Here is a 21,961-nt window from a genome sequence, read left to right on the forward strand (position 1 = left end):
CTTCCGTCAGACAGATTATAAGCAGCCCAATGGGGAAAGGCTTATGACTGGCTTTCTGAGCTGAAGATCAGATATAAACATAACATCAAACACAGGAAAGGTCACTTAAATGGGATGGAAGTCACTGGGCGGGAACAACCAAATAAATCACTGTTGCAGAGCAAGAAAGAAATCAAGAACTGTGCTGAAGTGAGCCATACACCCAGGCAAAGCTGCAGCAGAACCCTTAACCTGGTCACCTGCACCAACAGTCCTGCTCACCTCTGTGAGATGTCAGGAGCAGGCTGATGCCATGTGGGACAAAGCTTTGTGGCCAAGAAAAAATGACAGCAGAGATGGGAAAAATTAGGCGTAAAATCTATTGAGACATTTGAATTTTCGGGGTACACAAAGCCAGTTAATTTCCAACAGATTAATAGAATACACTTAATCACACAACCAGTCCTTTATACCTAAAATCACATTTTAGCCTTTGGTTCTTTCTGAATACTGTACAAAAATGAAAAATAATTTAAAACATAAAAGCAACCTGAAACCTGAGAATATTTGAAAAAAAAAAAAAATTATTGTTCCGATTTTTTTTTTAAGAAAAAAAGAAAGCTAGATATGAGCTATAAAGAAAAAAACAGGCAAAAACTTAACTTGTTTGTTCATCCATAATGGAATGAACTCCAAAATGCAGTACATTTGCCTTTCGGAAAAAAAAAACACAACAACAATCATACTCTAAAATATAAAGTAAAATCGTATTATACTTGTCTGTATTTGCCCAAGGAAGTGGCTGAAAATTGAACTAAGAGACTTAGATTCCCACCAAAAAGAAATCTACTGCAGAGCAATCCAGCACTATCAGGGAAATGCTGTAAGCAACCCTGTAAGCAGTTTTGTGTTTGTTTCCATGGAATTTAAAAAGGTCTTCCGGGTAAGGAGCACAGGAAATCTGTACCAGCGCCACTGATGAGTCAGTTGAATGACATCTTCATACAAGTACTTAACATTTCAGAGAAAAGGCAGAGGAATCTTTGCATGAACTGGAACTAAAGCTAGCACAGAGGGCTACAATTCAGCAGGATTCTTTGGAGCTAACGTGGTCAGCATGAAACTTGAAGAATGAGTGTAAATTGCTGGTGGGAACAACCTCTTTCAAGGCTGAAAGTTATACGAAATATGGATATGTATGGTTCCTGATTTGAAGCTGCAAGCTCTAAGCAAATACAACAATCATAAAATAACCACTTCTGCAGAGTGTTATGAGGGACAAAACAAATATTTCCAAGTAATCGTTGGTCAAAAATTCAGACAATTGCAGTCTTAACCCAATAGAATTGATGTTTCCAAAAACACGAATATTAAATACAATACTGAGAGTTCTGCCCTGAAACCAAAAACAAGGCCGCAGGCTATTACACCTGCTATTAGAACCGTATGCATGTATCGACTGCTAAAGCTGTGTAGTGAGCTAACCTGAATATGAAAGATGCCTAGCATCTATTTAAAAGATCATGTTCTAAAATGCTTTATCAAGTTTGATTCAAGCACAAAATTATTTTCTCGATACCTTGAGCTATGACAAGTTCTGGGTTTTGTGCATGCGTGTGTGTGGGGAGGTTCTTTTCCTCTTCATTTTCTTTCTTTTTGTTCTTGTGATGAAAGAGATGTTGATTTCTGATAGGTACGGAATCGCACTTAGTGAAGATTATGTAACTGCACAGCATGGATTTCCTGACGCCACATAGGCAGAGAAAAGTAGAAAATGAATGCCTTGAAGAATCAATAATCTGAAATCTCGCTTTCTTCAGCTCTGTTAATAAACAAGGAGAGTTATTGATCTAAGGCACAGCATTAGAAAGACTTTAAACTATTCTGTGTCTCAGTGTGGAACAGTGACAACGTAAATCATTATGATATTTCTAAGAAAGATGTCAGTGTGAGCGCAGCAACCACCAGTGTAATAAACTATGCAGTAACTGCTCTTGCTGAGACTGGATAAGTAAAATATAGGAACTGCAGTAGTCCAGCACTGTATCTGTGCTATAAGGCTTCTGCAGAGTATTTGTTAAATGATCTTGACTGAGCACAAAGTTATATGGAAGCTCATACCAAGCTGAGCAGATCAGATTGTACCAGGCCAGTATGGCTGCCTCCTTTCCAGAGGCCCAGTGGGCAGTCTCCAGCCCTTCGGTTCAATTCTAAGCTCAGGCAGGCACATTCCATTTCCATCAGTGGAGGTGGCTGCAACTGCTTCAGTCTCAGTTAACCAGAGAATAAATGAGATCATGCTACTACCTATCTTAGTGGTGTCAGAGACTACAAGTAAATGCATATAGTGATCAAGCACAGTGTAAAGAGTCAGAAAAATTTCCAATTTGAGAAAAGCCAAGATGTTCCAGCATGAAAGTATACAGTAATGACAGATTAAATAGCTGTAGTTGAAAAATCCACAGCTTGATTCCCACAAAAATTGCTTAAATATGTCATCTTTTGGCTAAAAAGTGAAATTTATTTGGAGTGCAAAGTTTGTGCAAAGATAGACTGTCAGCAACTGATAACTCTGGATGGTGTGTGTATGTGGGGGAAGACACAGTTCTGAGCTCCATCAAATCGCTAGTGCTAGAAACAGCATGGTATTGCCTTTTTCCAATGCTGAGAAAAGGAATGCAGAACAATACATTAAAAATTTAAGACATTGCTACATACTGCTCAATGAATAACTTCTGCTTGTCACAGTTTCTTTGTACAAGCTAGCAGCACACAGAAGAAAGGCAAACCTTTACATTGCAGCCTGATGATGTGATATTCTACATACAAAGAACAGCCAAATTGTTTGTATTCTCTAATGCAACTTCATTACATAGAAATATTTACGCCTTCTTAAAGGCATTCATGATGAACACTTTGTATGCCAGTACTCCCTTTAGTAGGTACAGCCAAAGCATCTAACCACAGGGGGCCAAAAGAAGGTAACAAAAGGAACAATCTTGGCCAGAACATGCTTCTACAGAAATGGAAGTGAGAAGTTCAGCCATTACATTAGTCATCAAACAACCTACTGCCAAAAGCATCCCTTCATATTCTGTTTTTTACTGTTGTTTTTAAATTATTTTTAATCAATGCAGTCTAAACTATTTTTTTTCTTTTTATTCCCACAGACATCTGTAAAAACACATGCATTAGGAAAGGTATGTAAATTAAGCTCCACCTCACACCGTAGCTGCTCTGGATTGTACGTGTTTCACTGGGATCACATTGTGTACAGTTTTCCTCACTAAAACCGATGACATCATGTGAACTTGCCCTAAGTCACTTCCCTGAGCACTGCCAGGGCTCCTGGCTATCCTAGTGTGTCAGCCAGCATGCAACAGCTGCAAGAGCCACCAGCAGCTCATGACATGCACTGGAAGGTGCATCTCTCTGTGATGTAGTTCAACAGCAACACACAGCCGGCTGCATCATCCTGCCTCTGCACCCCCCATCAGCTGCTCAGTAATTCACAGTATGGTGAAGTTACTTAACACAGAGCTTAGCAAAAAAGCAAAAAAGTAACATTTGTGATCGTTTTCTCTTCTCTAACTTCTGTTCCCCACATCATCTTGGCTTCCCTCTCATTAGAGGAGTCTGGCTTTGCCTGGGGGTCTGCCAAATCACCAAGGAGAAAACATTCCCCCAAACCTCAGAACTGCCCCAAGCTCAAGAGATCATCAGCTTGCAATTCAGTGTTTCCTTTTCTTATGCAGCCAAACAGCCCTGAAGGAACAAGCTGTACAAAACTCTGCTTTGAATATCGTGGATCAGAAGCTAAAGATACCAGGTTCCTCCCAGAAATTAGAAAGAATCTGGTGGAAATATAGCTAGAAGCTCTGCCATCACGTCTTTTGTGGATGGAGTGTCATTTATCAGCCATGCAGCTGTGTCCTGTGCTAGTGCAACAAAAGAACTGAAGGCAGAGCAGCACAGCAGCATGCTCAGCTCGCTCCCATACATCTCAGCACCGCTACAGAGCACTGCCAGAAGCAGGCACTGGCCCAGGAGCAGCATGGCTACTGACAGGCACTGCTTCCAGCCACCCAGAGAAAGGGACAATGTCCCAGGATGGCTGCAGTGCCTCTGGTAGCTGCACTGGCATTGGATTCACAAAACCTGTCTCATGGTAGCACGTCTACACCATAGATCTGAAAGTAAAGTAGAACATCCCAACTCCAGATGCTTCAGTCTAATGGTGTGGTAAATAGGACAGAACTAACCAGCACTCCACTGACATGAGTCATCAGGACAAAAAATTATGCCAGTAGAAAACGTGGGTAACTAAATCTTTCTTTTGTATGATACAATGTAATATTTTTTCTGACATAAAAACTGGTACAAACCATCCATGAAGAAATAGCATTCAGAAGGACTCGGAATGTTAAGTAATACCACTGAAATTCTTGCTTCTCATTTTCCTGTTCTCATATGTTAAGATCTGAATATTTTAGTGAAATGCTTAGACCAAAAAGTACTTAGATGTACGTTTAATGCTGCTCTTAGAAATAGAAAGCTTTCCTCTCCTGGGGCATGAATGGCACAGCAGGCTCCTGAGTGCAGTTGTGCTGGGCCTGGACATTTCACACAGCACCCAGTTGGCAGCACGTATTTCCTGGCCTCAGGCAGCAGCTCAGCGCCTCAGCTCTACAACAGTTAAAGCTGGATTACAAGGCTGAGCAGGCAACAGATTATTACAGAACTGACTGATAAACGTGTTTTTTCTATCTCTTCTGGACACTGCATGGCAAAGTGACAAAAACATTGGCCACAGAGAAAGAAGCAAATCAGAGAAACCAAAGCTCTAGGAAAACTTTGATCACACTTATCTACTTGACATACTGGAGATCCAACTACTTAGCTTGGGCTATATGCGAGCTATGTACATGAGCTTTCTTTTAGTTTTCCTCCTTCAGAACACATCTCTCCCTTGGTATGACGGGTTTGTATCATAATTTAGAGAATCTTCAGCACAGAAGCATATTCAAACATTCATCTTCACATGTTTTCCAATCCAAAATATAATCATGGCATCTCAAATAGATTTTAAATCTTTGAGAAAAAACAGTGTCTAGGAAACAAAGCCCTTTCACCATGATGGAATAGATTCAGAAGCTTAGCTAGTTTTATTAATTTGAGAAGACTGTGTGAAGGTAAAATTTATTTTCTATAGAGAAGGAAAGATTATAATAAATAGAACTCACTTTCCACTTACAGACAAAACTGAGGCCTATATTCCTACAGCAACCTGTAGCCTAAGAATGGGGTGACGTGGGGAAGCTTCCTTTTCAATAAATGCTTTACTTTTACAGTAATACATTACACTGTGAAAGACAGTAGTAAAAAATAATAATTTTGAAAAACTTCATCAGCTACATTTGCTCCTCCAATAGCACATAGAAGTTAGTGGCCCTCATGCTTAAGGTTCTTCATTTGCCTTGTGATACAGTTTGAGTTCAGTGATGCCTTGCATTTAGGTAGCCCACCTGCAATGACTTTGAGTAGGTGTTCCAAAGGAGCTGCAAAAATTCCCTTCCTTCTGAAGAAATCATCCTCTTGACAAGAAATCATAATCCATTGGGCATCTAATCAGTATTCTTATTCAGGCTGATATCTTGCCAGAAGAATTGCTTTCTTATTAAAATATCTCAGGAATGTGTTAGAAGAACACTCCGCCACTTGAATCACACTTATTCCTAGAGTTACATGAGGATCAGATATTTATTAACAAGCTCTACTACCATTTGCAGCTCAAATTTGGAGCCATAAAAACAAAACCAATTGATGTATGCAACATGGGAATAGAGATTTTCTGAAGAAGGAAGAGAGTGAATTGTTGACAATTGACAACAGTCAATTGTGCACAGTTCAGTCTGAAGACATGAAAGTTTCTAGATCTATGTTTAATCTTTCATTAGGAAGGATACTAATGTAATTTGAGAACTGAAGTGTCTGAAAACATTTTGTTCAACAGTATGATGGAACAAACTTACTGTCCATTAAAAGTTCTCATTTGTGTGGCTGTGGTCAGAAGCAGCTAACTTACCCTTTCCATTTGTGTATCATGCAGGAGCTACAAAGGTCTAAATTCTACAAGAATCCCCACAAGGCATTTGAGATCATTAGAATGAAAAAAGCAGAAAAAGGTTGTAAAGGAAAACTAAAATTGTCATATAATTTAAAACAAGTGTTTGATCACCATATTTCCCTTTCAAAGCTATGTTGTTACTACAATCCTTCTAAGACTATTAGCAAGAGCTCTGCACAAGTGATGCAGTGAAGTAAAAAAAAAACAAACAAAAATTGAATATGACAGTGAATCAGCAAGAGTACATTATATGCTGAGAACACAGACTTTTGACTTCATCCTTTAAAACACAGAGACCAATTCTGCTGGGTGTATTTTCACATAGACTCAGGACACTTATGGTTACAGGCAGTTCAAAGTATAAGAGACCTTTTAGCGTGGAGCAGTAACACAGCTACATCACAGGAGTGGAGCAGTGACTTCACGTTTCATACTGGTTTATAGAGTAAGAATTTGTTTTCCCACCTCACATCAGCAGATTTTAATTCCCTGGTTCAGAATGAGTGCTCTGAGAGAAGCTTGTAGCTCAAGTATTTTCTGTGCACTGCTACAAGCTGCAGGCACCTCCCTGTTGTTTGCATACTGCACCTGCTTACGTGCATATGGAAAAACAAAAGGCTCAAAGAAGAGCCTTCTTCCCTTGTACAGACCTGCAGGCAGCATGAGCCAAAGGCTGCGCTGCCTGGAGCTAATTCATCATGCACCATGACAAAGCTATTTGCTCCTATCCAGAAGCATCAACTACAGTTAAGAATTCATATGGTTTCCAATGTACTTTGATACGTTCACTTGCAATCAATGACTGTTTTTACACATATTAGTGATTTTTTCTTAGATTACCCAGCATTTGACAAGCAGCAGCAGACTACAAAAAGAGGCCATGTGCGCAGGAGCCTTTTGTTTCCCAGGAAATGGAACACAATTACACTAGCAGTTAGGTGGATTCAAGGACCTGCAGTCAAAGTGCTGTTTCCTTACCAATCACTAAAACTGCATCTATTACATTTTTTTATCATTTCTGAAAAAGAAAATTGCCAGATAAATCCATATAGGCGCAGTCAATGACTTAAATTGCAGTGCACTACTTTATCAGTCTGCCAGAGGTTAGAATATTTCTTTTAAATATGGAAAATAACCTTTTTATCCCTACAAATACAGAGTAAACATTTTAGTAATTTTGCTGCTGTTGGCTACAAACCCACTGAGTTGAAAATTGAGTTAGATCATTTTAAAAGCATAATGGTTTTCTGGAAGAAAATGCTTACAGTTAGTGTAATAACATGAAAGCAGCTAACTCCTGCAGAATCCGAAAACAAGCACAACTGGAGCTACATCATCAGCACATCTGTGGCAAAAGAGAGGTTAGTAGTGTGACTGCTGGAATCAGGAAGGGAAGTCACACAGCAGTCTAGCTCACAGAAAGGAAACAGAGTTTTTCAGCTAACCGGCAGTTTAAATTTAACAAGTACTCAGAGTGAATTTACAGAGGTTCAACGGAATGAAGCATGGCTAAGAAATGGAAAGGTACTTCCTTGACAGCACCAGCTGGCACCAAACCCTGCAGCCCCTGCAGCCCCAGTACTGCGGAGCTGAGGTCACGGGTTCTGTACAGGGCAGCGTGTCCCTTCATAGGGGCTGATGGGCAGTGGTTGTGAACCCCAACCTGAGGAAGTATCAGAGTATGTAAGTATCAGATTTTATATTTTACATACCAGATTATATAAATCTTATACATAAATTTGTTGTAATAATAATGAAAGAATGATTTTCATTACCATAAATTTCATAAGATGAGACAGATCAACCATAGCGAGATCACTACTTGTTTTGTACAAATTCAGAGTTCTAAAGAGATTGCCATATTCAGTCTATGCTCTGAATGGTATTTACAGTAGATCTGTTCAGGACACTTTTGTACCACCTGTGGGAACTAGAACAGCTTCAGTGTAAACCAAGAAGTCAGAACCATGCAATGCCAGATGTATTTGAGAGGGCCAAAAATTCTGATTGCCAAGTGGATGCAGCTGTGGATGTTTTGGAGCACAATCACAGTTGGGATGTTGCTATATATATATATACATACACATACATATACATACATATATATATACATACACACACACACACACAGGTATACATATATATAACTGCTACACATATAGTTCTGTGAAACTTTTGAAAAAGCCCTCAAAACACCAAATTCATAGAACAAAGTCGAAGTACCTAAAAAGAATGCTTTAAATGAATCTTTCCCATTCATTTTCATATGATTTACCCAGACAGTATTACACCATTTACCTTTTCAGCACTATAAAATTAGATGAAACAAATGACTGGTGGAAACATGCAACATTAGGCATTTATACACACGTTTGGCTATGGCAGCCACCATTTTAGTGCTCGCTCCTACTTTAACCATTCAAAGATCTGACAGAGAGGGCATGCTACAAGCAAATTAATAAATACTGCCTGTCGTATTTTCCTGTTCATGGGTAAGCTATCTCTGGACTAAGATTTGTGGCAGAGACCTTTAGCCTCATCTGTAGTAAAGCAATAAGCTTCTACTTACACCTAAACCTTTGCCTCCATTGATGACCTCGGTGTGCTTTCAGCCCCGAAAGGCAGCGGTACCCGGGGCTGCATCAGCAGGGGCAGGGAGACGACTGTCCCTCTGCTCTTGTGAGGCTCCTCCTCGAGCAGCGCGCCCTGGCCCGGGGCTCCCAGCACGAGAGAGATGTGGAGGCATTCTTAATGCCACAAAATTAAAATTAAAAATAAATATAAAAAGAATTGTCAGTAATTAAGTCTGATCATTAAACAGAACGTGCGTCTTCACGGGCTGCACAAGAGCATAACACACACAGAGAGCACCTCAATTTAATAGTGAATCCTAGAGACAGCAAATGCAATTGTGCAGCTTCCACCGTCAGCTGACAGCAGCAGGCACAGCTGAAGGCTCACTCATTAACAAAGCCCAGAGCCCAGGGAAACTGCTTGCATCAGGAACCTCGTAGCCAGCGAGCAAACAAAGTTGTTTGTCAGAAACACCTGCTGCCTCTATGGGACGGAGCAGTGGGCTGGTCACCATTCCTTCCAGTATCAGAATACTTGTCAACTGATTAATAATAATCTGGTTTTTGAATCACAAAATAAAATTAGGTAACGTTGCCCGACTGAGATAAATTATCTCTACTATAGCAGCCTCTGGCAAAGTCTCGTCATAAAACATCAATTACAATTAATTTAATTCTCTATTAAGGTGAGTTTAACTGAGAAAGAGAGCAAGACAGATTATCAATACTATCCAATTTTCAGGTATGCCATGCTCCAGTGATGGGCTAGAAAAAAATTCAGAGGTTAATGAAGCATGACATAATTTCTTTAGAAAAAATACTTACATTAATGGGTTATAAATCGGGTTTATTTCATGCATTTGCCCTATGAATGTATAGGCCAAAATCACCAAAGGCTATAAAGCATACAATTAAGATCAGAAAAGTAAGAACTATAAAAGGGTGTAGAAACAAAAACACACATGAAACACCAGAAAGGAGGGGCATATTTTTTCATGAAAATCCATATTTTGTGTGCAATTTTTCACTTGAATATGGAAAAACAGATGTAATGTTGGGAAGAAATGGTCCTTGGTTAATTGGAACTTCAGTGACCCACCTTGTTTAGTAAACACAGAAAGTCTTTCAAATTTTCTGAAATCCATTGTCAGCTCTAAAGGAAAGCAGCAACACCCACATTTTGCAGCAACAACTGGGGTAAAACACATTGAGTGCAGAGCAAAGAGGCCATACTAACCAGGACCTTTGAAACTTCCTACTTTTATAAGCATCTGCATGTAACAGAATCAGTCCTTAATGAGTACCCAAATCTTTGCTATATATTATGTATGTAAAGAATACTAGCATTACGGATAGTTGTCCTTTCCAGATCTATAATTTCATTCTCTTACAAAACAAAGAAACAAACAAAACAACCCTCTCCCCGGGAGAGTCCCTCCAACACTGCCCAGGTCTCCAAAGTCTCTTTTAAGAACTGGCAAATGAACTCAGTTCTCTACATTACAGGGTGGAAACTGGATGGCAGCAGGACTGAGTCGCTTGGTAGCCAAGAGAAGGAGGCTGTTTCCTTCCAACACAGCCAGGCAAAACTTACTCAGTTCATTAAATGTTGTTTCTCCTTGTAGACTGACTCAGCTTATGTCTCCTCTATATCTATCCTTTTCTGACAGCTCATCAGAACGTGGGGAGCCCCCTGACAGCAGCTAGGAACCAGTCCCTACAACCACTGAGCCCAGTGCTTGGCACATTCTGGTAATCCTGCAACTGCCTCATGGCCTCCTTTTGGCAAGGAAGCCCAGTGTCTTTCAGCAAGTTGCTGGGGAGAACAGAAATCAGATAATCAAGTTCATAGCAGGTGAGTTACATCAAGCTGTTAATGTTGCAGGGGACTGAAACCTGTGCAGCTGTGCTGCCTTACAGATTCCCCCACCCAGTATTGAGCAACTGCTGTGCACATTTTGTTAAAAGAAAACATGAAACAGACCTGCACATAGAAGGGAAAAAGCCAAAAGCCCTTTCAATAGGAGCATGGTACTCTTAACTGAATTGCTAAAATTAATTTGGTAGAGGTAGAACAGTGAAACTAGAGTTTCTGCTGCTTTGACAATAGAAATCTCTCCAGTAGTTTTGAGTTATTCATGCTTTTTAATTGTGATTATTTTTTTCACTTGAAAACCCACTTGATAACAACACTGGATTAGCTTCTTACCAAAACGTTCCTTAGCCTTGGAGAAGTACCACTGTGCATTTGTCCTGTTCTTACACTCCTTTCTCCTTAACTGTCAGCCATCCGACAGTAGGACCTCTTCCATCCTACCCATACACGTACAGCTACACACATGCACTTCCCTGGAACACATTCTGCATTGCAGCTTGAGAATGGCAAAGGCAGACTATGTTATACAAGCAGACATGAATATATGACAATAGAGAAACAAAACTGACTGTAGGGCATGCTGGCACATATATCTAATCTGTAATTCCACGTGATCAAACAATCCTTCATCTCCAGTGTTAACAGACTTTAAAAGTAAATGTAAATTAATCTAGGCTGCCTTTCTTTTTATCTACAGCTTCGTGCCGCCTTACCCATAACGATTTACTTGCTGAAAAAGCTTTGAAACAGATTGTATTGGAGCTCCCTCTAGCCACCGCTTCAGGAATTATTCATTTACTATAAAAGATGGAAATTTTTGTAATATTCAGTCCTGCTACCAGCACAATAATACCCCATGCTTCCAGACGTTTGTGCAGATACTTTTTAGTTTTAAAAAAACAAGAATTCCTTCCGATTTTGTGCTTGAGATGAGGAAGGATTTGGTGCTGCACAACAAAACATTCAGTTTGGTAAATCGATATTATATAATAAGGAATGTCACCCTTTTAAACTTATGAATCAGGAGGTTTCACAGGGACTCAGCCAAGTCCTCACCCTTGTCAAAGACCTCAATGAGTCACCTTAAATGCTATTTTAATGCTGCTTCATTTTAAACAGCAGATTAAACTTTTCCATTCCTGGGCTCCTGATCAAAGAGGTTTATGGCTAAGAAGCTTCCTTAGCCATAGACTGTGCATAATTCTAATTCATTATGAATCTTGAGTTACTTGAAATAGTGGCAATCCATAACACATTACACAGCTGGTCGAATAGCTAAGGGAAATTTTTGAAAGCTTAATTTGATTCATGGTGAAGATCTATGTCCCATTACATTTTTCAGGGGATTATTTCTTCTCCTCATGTTATAAAATATTTTGCTTCAGATAGTTAGTTACTTTTAATACTACTTTGGGAGATAAGACTTGAATTTATCAGTCGAACTGTGCTCTGCTCCATCTAGTGGTGCATAAATATCCATGCCTTTCAAGCACGAAGCACCTGCATAATCTGCTCTGAGCTATGGATCAACAGCCCACAGTCAGAGCCACAGAGGGGAAGTGATGCATGTGCAGGAAACAACAGCAAGTCAGTAGTAACTGTGTATAATGGGTCTTACCCACCTATTTGGGGCAAAAACAATCAAAACAATGTAAGAATGGAGTGCATTTGCAAAGGAGAAATCCACATTGCCGAAGAAAAACAACAATTCCTGATCCCAATAGGTGAGAGTGCCTAAAAGTGCCAGAAGAAAAACGTCAAACGTGAACAGAGTTTCCACAAAGCAGCAGCTTTAGTCCAACCCTTCAAGGTCATGACTGAAAAGATTTGGTGCATGAAGACAAGAAAAATGTGATTTCTCTCCACCTTCCATACAAGAATGCACAATAAGACAGTGTTAACTATGTTATAGTTAACAAAAGCAATTGAAAAACCATCAAGGAATAAGGAGGAAAAGGAATTTTTCCACTGCAACCTGCGTTTTGTAATGTTGTGCAGCATTTAGGCTCAACTCAGCCTAGCTAAAAAGGAATCTCTTCTAGGTTCCAGTACTAAATCCTGAAATTCATTGCATGTTTTATTAAGCAGCCATGACTTATTTAAATAGCAAAGTGTTTACTGGTGCATTTCTGACTTCACAGCATGAGAGAAGGTCACTTCTCTATCTGCTCCATGCAGAGTAAATGCCAGAATTTGATAATACTGTGGATACATACCAACTTAAATTGTTTCAAATGCCAGCAAATTACAATGCTACTATCTTCTTTTAACTGGAAAAATACCAGATAGAAAACAACCGATGATAACACCCTGCTACAGCTAATAACACTGATCACTTCTCTACCTCGTTTCTCCTGAGGCCCATCATTAACCACAAACCACATTCGAGGCAAAAGTGCTGGCACCACCTACAGTTGGTGGCTTTAATTTTCATATTTAAACAGTAGTCTTTCTTCTTTCCTTTCCTTTATACAAACATACAAAAGATACTTATTAAAAGATTGGACAAATCCTACGCTACGGAAGAGAATAATTACAGTGCTCCAGTTCAGTGCACCAAGGAGGGAGAGTTAATTACTATTTACATCTGAGAGGGAGATAAGCAAATCAAAATATCAGAAATTCCTCCTGTTGCTATCTCTGGGTAGCAACTCTGAGAAACTCCTCATCACACCAGTTAAAGGCCAAAATGGTCAGCAACACTTACACGTGTTGTACCCTGCCCATGAAACATTAGAACATTTCCAATAACATATTAAACTGCAGTGATCTACTTCATAACTTCTGAATTGGGTAATTCACACATTTTACAATGGGAGTGAAAGACCTTCGTGTTTATCCAATATCAAGAGATAGGAAAACATGAAGCTATGGTGCATTCAGCACCAAATAATGGGAAAAGCCATATCTTCTTTAGTCGACACAGTCACAATAAGAGACATGGGCAAACTGTCATACAATCATGAAGGCAGATTAGCTTTCTACAAACAAGCTCTTCCCTAGGCTTCAGACACTTCACTATCATGCCTACAGCAGGCACAAGCAAACATTTATCAGGACGTGTAAATTGGTACTGTGTTAAGAAGCAGAGAATCAATCCTAACTGTTCAGAGTCATAAGCAAAGAACATTATAGGATGAGACAATCTCACACTACCTTTCCAGATTCTTCCCTCGATTCTGATCCTCCTTTTATTCTATCCTCAAAATTACATATAACTACAAAAAAACAGAAACAAAACAAAAAACCACAGTTATTCACCCTACACTCAACCAGCTCTCTGCTCCAGAGAGCTGGAAGTAATATTTTAAACAGCCCCCCACCCCTCCAATTATTCTTCCCTGCTAGCTTCTGGCTAGTAAATGACACTTCATAGAAAATCTGTTTCCCATTATACCTGCTCGGGCTGTTTAATTTTGGAAGATCCAAGTAGTGGAAATCCTTCAGTTATTCTAGAGCCGCAAGATTGCCTGGAAAGGTGTAATCAGCAAAGTGCCTTTTGAGCAATGGTAACTTGGTCTCTGTTCTTAGACGCACATGGACATGTTCACATTTATCTACCTGGAGCTACAGGGCCATTCAATTAGTTCACTTTGTGCACAGCTTAGAGAAAAATATTTTCATCAATTAGGTACATGAAGTATCTAAGAAATGATTTTGTACTTGTGCTAACGCTTCATATGGGACTTTGACAAACACAGGCTAGCAAACTTAACAATCAGACTGCAAAGAAGCTAAGAAATGTAATCACTCAGACAATTTATCTGTGTAATAACATAGATGTTCTGGTTATTCATAACAATCAAAAAGCAAAGAAACAACAGTTACATGTAATCTCTACAGAGTAACATGCATAAAATGTCATATTGGTGGTCTCCCAGCCTTGAGGCAAACTTCTAGGATCAACAGCAGAAAAATCTTGGGCTAATGCGGACTGTAATTAACAGCTTGTCCCTCTTCCTATCCTACTAGGGGAGAAGAAATCACGTTAGTTTGTACCCTTCATATCACATGACCACATACAACAACAAAACGCACAGTACACTTAAAGACTTACGATACTGTTTATTTTACTTCAAAATAAATTGTGCATTTTACGTGTTTGTTTACAGTTTGCAATTGTTTTAAATACTGGACGCATGGAGGAGAGCTGTAGAAGAGCGTGGAGAAGGGATTACCAAGTACTGATGGCAAAAATTTATGGCTGTGACATTCTGAACAAATCAAATTTGATATGAACAAGAATCCTATGGCATCCATGCAAGTTTCAGTCCCATACACACCAGTAAGAGAGAAGAGGAGATGGACTACACAGATGTAGCACTGACTGCACACTTAGCGACCCCGAGCTTCTCTGTTATCTTGAAGATGGACTACTAGACCCCGAAGGCGGACAGCAGAACTGGTGCAGAACATTATCTTCCCTGCCAAGGAAGAGGAGGGCAAGAAAGAAAAGAGACAGAGGAACAGAATCATAGGGAACAGCATTAGGAAAATTAAGCTTGAATTGTTCATTTGGTTTGCTTTTAAATCCACAAAAGTGCAATTTGCTGGTAAATACCAGCTGGCAGCCCATTTCACGTCAGCAACTGGACTTTCAGTGCAATGATTAACAGTGCTAAAGGAGTGTAGGCTAATGCTTAACAGTTAAACTCTGATCTAAGGACTGTTTAAAAAGGGCAATTTCTATTTTTCCCATACAAAAAAATTACATTAAGTAGTCATATAACATATTCTGTCTACTATGGCCACAGAGCTTTTATTTTAAAATGTTAAAGAGAAACATTTCATGATGATTTTCACTTGTTTTTCACAGCAAATGCAGAACAGATGCGTTCCCCTTCTGCTGGTGATTTACACACAGAACTATTGATGTCTGATGGAGCTCTACTTGACCCTCCACACCATCTCCCTCCTCTCCCCCTTTTAAATTAGAGAGAACTGTTTCCACGCAGCGTTGCCAGCATCATGAATGGTGCTACTAACCAGAAGGCACAACGGCTGTTAAAGGAGCAGTTTGGAATACCTACATCTGTAATGCTACAACGTGCTTTATGGCAGGTGGAAGAGGGGATGCAGGCAGAGCAGGAAGCTTGGATGAGGTCACTTCTTTACCAGTAACACAACCACGGGTGATTGTTTCCTTTAAATAAAATAACAAGCTAAAGAAGAAGAGTGGAAAGGAACACAAGGAAGAAAAAAAGGCAACAAGAAAATCCAAAACCAAATTGTAAATCTCACAAATTCTGCCACCTTCTGATTGTTTTCTATTAACTTGCTGTGTATGAACACAATTCACTCTTTTTGCATCACTAGATCACGTAGGAATCAAGTGGAAAATTACAAGTTTTACTATAATTATTCCAGCTTTCCTACACCATAGGGTATGAGCACATGACTTATGTAATCATCTGAACCTCATACTGATTTCACACAGACTGTGTGTTTGGATTTGTTTTGCTTTGTTCATGAAAATCAGGATAACCAGAAGCAAGACATGCTGGCTGGGCTGAGCAACACAGTTTTCAATCCTTTGCTTAATGTGAAAAAACACTGTCAAGCTTTTAAAACCCTGCATATAACAAAGAAGAGAGTGTTTGAGCACACTAGGTCATACAGCTAGGCAATTGCTATTCGGTTAGAAATAAAATTTCTGTTCAGCTTTTTTTGGTAGAAATCTTCAATAAACAGCCAAACAAATAGTAGAAAGGACTCTAGAAAGCTCCTGCTGCTAGTTTTGCCTGTGACTAATCCTTAACTGGGGAGTACCACATGACTGGGGCATCTGTTTGGTAGCGTGGGATGCCTTTATAAATGCTCATGTGAAGGACATGAGAAATATTTATGATCTGTCTAAGCCTGGCAAACAGCATAAAGCTGTTTGAAAAACAGATATTTTCCTACCTCAAGAATTTGAGCAAGAAGTTCCCAATTTACCTTGCCTACTGTGCAAGAGTTCCCTCAGTGCTCCTGAAAAGAAGATAAAAACCAAAGCACACTGATTGAAAAGCATCTGCAGCATTGCATCGTTGCAGGTTAAGCTTCTGCATTAGCCAGTTAGGGTAAGAAAATAGGTACAATGCCTACCACTGGTCTGGGGGAAAGAAATAGCACCATTAATCCTTATATCATCTTCTACACAATGGTTTGTCGCACATAAGCCAACATTTTCTGGTGAAACAAAGCTTCCACATTAAAATTTTACAGAAGTGAAGTATTTTCAGAACAATATTTTTACCTCCCAGAGGTGCTGATTAAACATTAAGCAGGTAGACACTGCAAGAAAATGATGTGATTTCTTTGGTACTATAACATCCTTTGCATTATCTGTTTGGTTTCACAGGTACCACTGGGGAAAAAAAACAAAACAAAACAAAAAACCTCTAGTTTCAAGATGCCTTTGGACACGATAAGGGCATCTAATTAGATATTAGAAGCATGGAAGGTAAAGCAGATGGGGAAAGCAATGAGTGACAGTCAAAAGTGCATGCAAAACAAAACAAGGAAACCACAGAATCACAAACAAACACATCACATCAAAAGATTCTTAGATATTAGTGGTAAGCAAATCTGCTTGCAGTTGTAGCTGCCTGTAATATATCAATATACTTGTACACTTAAGCACAAGCACTCTTCATTATAACTTGTCTGGAGCTATTCCTACAGCAGCTTGCCTCACAAAAGGCTGAAGAGATGACAGCTACAGTAGTAGGGCTGCTGGGCACTAAAAACAAAACAGCCGCCCTCCCCCCACCTCCAATTTCAGTCGATTAGGAAGCCTTCTATAGGGGTGGCTGGCAAGCTATCCTCAACCTACAACATTAAGGTGTCAGTACACAAGAAAAGGGAAGTTCATGTGAAAGTGGCACACAATTTATGAGGTGCACAGCGAGTGCATTCTGTTAGTGTAAGATAGCTAGCACCTGTACAGATAGACTGAAGTACTAACTGAACCTTGTTGACACAGAAAAATGAGTTTGGAAAATGCTAGGAAAAGATTCTTCTTCAACAAGAAACAGATATGATTCAATTTATTCTCTCTGAATGCCATTATATCTCTGGGCTTTGTTCTCACATGTTCTAGCTGCAAGGTCACTAAATTATCTGGGCCATATCAAGCAAAAGGCTCAGCAACAGATGTACAAGTAATACTACACAAATCCACTGTTGTTCTCTTTTTTGAAGCCTCTGGTTCCAGTCACCGTCTCCTTTACCTTGCCCTCAGACCAGGCATAAGATCCATACTCAGGTGGTCACTAACAAAGATGGAGCACCTCATGGAATCTGCAGCTCGAACCTAGAGTATGTTACTTCTAAGACTCTACACTGCAAAACAGGAATAGAAAGGGACTCAATGAAGCCAAGCTACAGACATTCTTTTTGCTTTGTTTTCTCAACTTCCAAACCAGAATAAATAAAAAAGAGCAGACATAGGAGGCATGTGGGCAAACTGGAACACAGACAGATAAATAACTGGCTGGAAGCACATTATACGCTGAGGCTTCCTATAACTTCCCTTAGAATGGGAAAAAGGGAAGATAACTCATTTTATTTCTATTTTGAACATTGTAAAATGAGCAAGCAAGGGATTACTGCAAGAACTGCAGTTATTAAAAATGCATTATTTCTCTATTAACAATTCAAAACAGATGCCAAAGATCATCTTGACTAGAAATAAAACTGCTGGAGTGAATAAAACATCCTGCAATTAGCTACCAGCAAATCAGAGATGCTCCAGATTTCACCGTAGTGCATTCATTAATTGCTTCTTTCAGAGCAAATTTAATTTTTAATTCTGGGCTAGAAAATTAATCCCTCTGTGTATTTTCTAAATAAAGCCACAAATCTGAAGTTAGAATGAAGCATCCGTTCTTGTTTGCATTGTTTCCACCAATTCCTATTTATAATTTGATAAATGGGAAGCTTACGAGCTAATTTTAATGCTATTAAATGTGTGTGCAAATTAAAAGCCTAATTGTGCTAGTATTCTAGTAGCTGATTTTCATTCAGAACAATATGATTCCTGCTTACAGATCATTTATGAAAACATGCAGAATTAGCACTTGACTAAGAGATTATGGATGCAGGGATGTCAAGCTGTAACAATCACTTTGGATACAACAGCTTCAAAAACCTAACTTTGGGTCAACCAAACTGTTGACAGGAGGAAAGACTACAGGGGTGACCAATGCCACCATGTGGTAGCACGTGGGACAGACAGCATTAACACTCCCAAATAATACACAACCAAAGTTCTTCAGTCCAGTGAAGAACAAACTTGCAGCTTGTTTTTGTTCTCCAAGGAGGGCTTTATGCTAGAAGAGACTTCTGCAAGCGTCTGGTCTAGTCTTCTATTCAAAGCAGGGCCAGTTCATAAGGTTGACCAGGGCTGTGCCCACCTGAACCGAGTACTGTTGAAGACAGAGCTACCATCTCCTTATCTGGCCTCTGACCCAGTGTTTGACCTCCCTCACAGTGAAATTCACTCCTCACCTTTCTTTGTATCTAACTGGAATTTGTCTCACTGCAATCTGTCTGTTGCCACTTGGGCTGTCATTGTGCACCTTCTAGATGAGGCTTGCTGCACCTTCTGCATATGCTCCCACTGAGGAGTTGAAGACAGCAAGTGCCCCGATACTTTTCTTCACACCAAGCAGCCCCATTCTCCCAGCTGCTCCTCACCTGGCCCCCAGCCACCTAGGAGTCCGTTTGCCTGACATGCTCCAGTATCCTGATGTCTTTTGAAAAGCCAGACAAACCCCCAGGATGTGTTCTGGCAGAAGGGAAGAGAGGCCTCTGCCTGCTGCCCGCACTCTTGCTAACAGCCCTGAGTGCGGTTGGCTTTTGTCATACGCTGCTGACTCAGTATCACCCTTTGCAAAAGTCATCACCCAGGCAACTTGCGTGCTAGGGAAAAGATGTAAGAAAAGAACAAGGCCATATCTAACTCCTGACTGCTCTTCTTCAGTAACTCCTAATAAAATGGAGAGTTAGCACAGATCATGTGCTGCTGATAGATATAGGCAGGAAACAATGAGAGAGGGAGGGAGGAGCAAAGCATGTTAGCTCTCCTAGCAGTGGCAAGCCTATTGCTTGCTCCATTACCACTTTATGAACACAGGCACTGCTGCTACAGTTATACTGACAATTGCTGGGAGCTCTCATATCTCCACAGATTCTAGCTGAGTTCTCGTTACGCATACACACACAGTTGCAAAGTTTGAGAACTAAATTTCCCTGAGAGTAAGTAAGGTTAGTGATGAGTTCCTTCACATACCCCAATTTTAAACAAAAGCTTGCAGACTTACAGCAAGTTTGGGCACTATAAAAATTGTTATGTTATGCATTTTTGCACATTAAAATTCTCCATAACAAATCTGTACGTGCTTTGCAGATCCAGCCACAGTTATGGCATTTATTACTTTACTGTACACAGAAGTAAGCCAGAGATGGATGGCATTTTTAATTTTTTTTCCCCAAGGACAAGGTTATGCTGCTAAAAGTTTTCTTTCCAAAAGATATATTAAGATACAAATAACTTTCATGCTGCAAGATACTGAAACATTTAAGAAACCACAGATTTTGCCATCAACATCACTATGGGAAAATCCCTAAAAGAACCCTAAAATGAAGCATTATAAACTAAGAACAAAGGAAAAATAAAATCCTCATTAAAAAGCAAGAGAGCAATCTAATTGCACTGAAGTCGCACTCCTCCCTGAAGAAATACTAAATTGTTTTACAATTGGGCTACAGATTCACTACCACCAAATAAAACTAAGAGCTTGAATGAGAGGAAAAAAAGCAGACAAAGTGACATTGCAATGTAAAATAACAGGATGGCTCCAAACATGCGTGGTTATACATCAGTAAGACATGAAAGATTAAAATTTATTTAGGCATTCACAGATTTAGGATTCAATTTAGGATTGTTTTTGTCTTTCCTTATTACTAGTGCAAAGCAAGTTGATTTTTCAGTACCAGATTTCCAATATTTTGATACTAATGTTATTCATGAGCTGGCAATCATGACTAAGTTAATCCCTTACAGTTAAAGGCAAGCTTCTTTATGACACGCGCGCAGAGTTTCTTAGCAGTTTTCACATTTCTGGTAACTTAAGTTACTGTCCTTTAATATTTGTGTAAGCTAACTGCTAAACTCTCAGGCACTGATAATTGCTTGTATTAAGATGTGTAATTACTGCTGCCCCCATTTAATTGAAGATTTGAAAATTTAGCATGAAACACATGCTAAATTACTAGCTGGAATTCATGTATTTTTGATAGATGTAGGGTAGGCCACTCAGCACTGAGAACCTGCATCTATTTAAAAAAACCTTATTCCCACTCAAATCAACAGGCAGCACTGAGCCTTCTGCAGGTCCATGCATATAGCCATGACTTACCTACCATACCATCATGAAATACTCAGGGGCTCCAAAAAGAGGTTTTGCTGGGAAAACTTTAGCCTACACAAACTACGTGAAAATTTCAACGCCTTGAGATGTTCGTTTTGTGATAATTAAACCTATAATTAACTTCTTCCTATCTTTCAAAATGTCTGTATCTTCTAAATAGTCTGGGGAGACGAGCCTCTTAAGGCACATAAAACCCATTTTACTATCTAATTAAAAAGTGCCTAAAATAAGCAAATAACCCTACCCCTTGGGATGTTAAAAATTTGTTTGAGATATTTTCTTAGTACTAAGGTTTTAGTTTATTCATTTTATGTTTTAAAACTTAAACTGCCATTCCTCTCCTTTTGTCAAATCATAAAATCAGATCTCTCTTCCAAAGAAGCAAGTGGGTGGATCATATCTACTCTTACCTGTACTCTGAGTGTGTGGCAGGGACTGCTAGCTGGGTATGGTACAATGGAGCTGGACAGCAAAACTGGTGCAGAGTATTTAAAGACCTACGACACAAGGAAAAACACAAAGTCAAAACACCAAGTGTTTAGAAAGGGGCTTTTTAGGGAAAAGCAGGTGCTAATAAGTATAATTGAAAATCCTGTTAAGTTTGAATGAAATTTGAAATACAGCTGTCAATTTTGAATCCCAGAAAATGAAGAGGGAAATAGTCTAGTTTAAATACAGACATCGATAATGATAGGGATGAACTGCTGCAATGAAGAATCAAAGTTTTGTCCCAACACAAATGTAAAATGCCAATTTAAGACTCAATTTTTGCCTTGCTGTATGGAACAGAGGCAAAAGATAAACATTGAGGGTTAAAATTTGAATGGAAATGGAACTTCAGACTTGCATGTTACTCTGCACCAGTCAAGCTGTTTCTTTATTAATGGCATTTCAAACAGTGCTTAAGCATGAGGAGGTACAATGAGATGAGTAAGGACATAAGCTTTCTTCAGGCCCAGCAATTATACACACATTGCAATACATCACT

General features: G+C 39.4%; 1 protein-coding gene across 7 annotated transcripts in view; it reads right to left on the reverse strand.

Annotated features, from left to right (window-relative positions):
- The window catches only part of IQSEC1 (IQ motif and Sec7 domain ArfGEF 1), a 317,278-nt gene that overhangs the window by 149,407 nt on the left and 145,910 nt on the right, over positions 1-21,961 (reverse strand). For 4 of the 7 annotated variants that reach the window (XM_085236054.1, XM_085236053.1, XM_031555536.2 and 1 more), the window contains exon 3: positions 21,384-21,470. The exons of the other annotated variants lie outside the window; for them this stretch is intronic. In XM_085236054.1, the coding sequence (XP_085092180.1) occupies positions 21,384-21,470 (87 nt within the window). The remainder of the gene's footprint in view (positions 1-21,383; positions 21,471-21,961) is intronic. 7 annotated transcript variants of the gene reach the window in all.

Source organism: Meleagris gallopavo, chromosome 14, assembly GCF_905368555.1.
Source record: "Meleagris gallopavo chromosome 14, MGAL_WU_HG_1.1, whole genome shotgun sequence".
In the NCBI taxonomy this organism is placed as follows: domain Eukaryota; kingdom Metazoa; phylum Chordata; class Aves; order Galliformes; family Phasianidae; genus Meleagris; species Meleagris gallopavo.